Here is a 560-nt window from a genome sequence, read left to right on the forward strand (position 1 = left end):
GGGGGGGGGCGCGGCTTCTGCCCTCCGGGGGTCTCGCCCGCTTTTGCCTTCGCCCAAGCGCTGCGTGCGACCGGCAGCCGGAATTCGCAGCTTCCTTGCCCGTTGCCGTTCGTTTTGAAATCGGGGTAAGCCGCCGTCTTCCGAGGTCCCCGAAGCGGGAAGGGTGTTTGTCGGTCCGTGTCCCGGACGTGGTGGTCGCTTTGGGGACGGAGAAGCACGTCCAGGCCGTGGTGCCGAGGTTTCTCAGGCAGGCGGGCGGGCGGGCAAGCGCGGGTCGTTTCGGGCTCGCCCTGCAGCTGAGCAGAGGTGCGACGTCCCAAGCGCGGACGGTGGGGCGAGGCAGGGGATTTTCTTTAGGAGCTGACCCGCTGGCCGGACTTTTTGGGAGAGGGCATCGACTCGGGCCGGGAACTTGCCAAACTCGGCCCACGGAACCGCGCCGCCCGGTCGGTTCACACGCACGGCTCCCGGCCCGGCAAGGCGGAACGGGACGGCGGCGAGCAGCAGGGATGAAGCCGGCGTCAGTACCGCGGCGCCGGGGGGGCGGCCGGAGGCGGGCG

At 70.7% G+C, this 560-nt stretch overlaps 1 protein-coding gene across 1 annotated transcript in view; it reads right to left on the minus strand.

Moving 5' to 3' along the window:
- Positions 1 to 395, minus strand: part of ADAMTS12 (ADAM metallopeptidase with thrombospondin type 1 motif, 12) — a 170,744-nt gene extending 170,349 nt beyond the window's left edge. Inside the window, exons 1-2 of the mRNA XM_010563992.1 lie at positions 366 to 395; positions 38 to 290 (exon numbers count right to left, since the gene is read on the minus strand). Of these exons, the coding sequence (XP_010562294.1) occupies positions 38 to 290; positions 366 to 395 (283 nt within the window). The remainder of the gene's footprint in view (positions 1 to 37; positions 291 to 365) is intronic.
- Positions 396 to 560: the final 165 nt, after the last annotated feature.

The sequence above is a fragment of the Haliaeetus leucocephalus genome, unplaced genomic scaffold (genome assembly GCF_000737465.1).
Source record: "Haliaeetus leucocephalus isolate CR32 unplaced genomic scaffold, Haliaeetus_leucocephalus-4.0 Scaffold174, whole genome shotgun sequence".
In the NCBI taxonomy this organism is placed as follows: Eukaryota; Metazoa; Chordata; class Aves; order Accipitriformes; family Accipitridae; genus Haliaeetus; species Haliaeetus leucocephalus.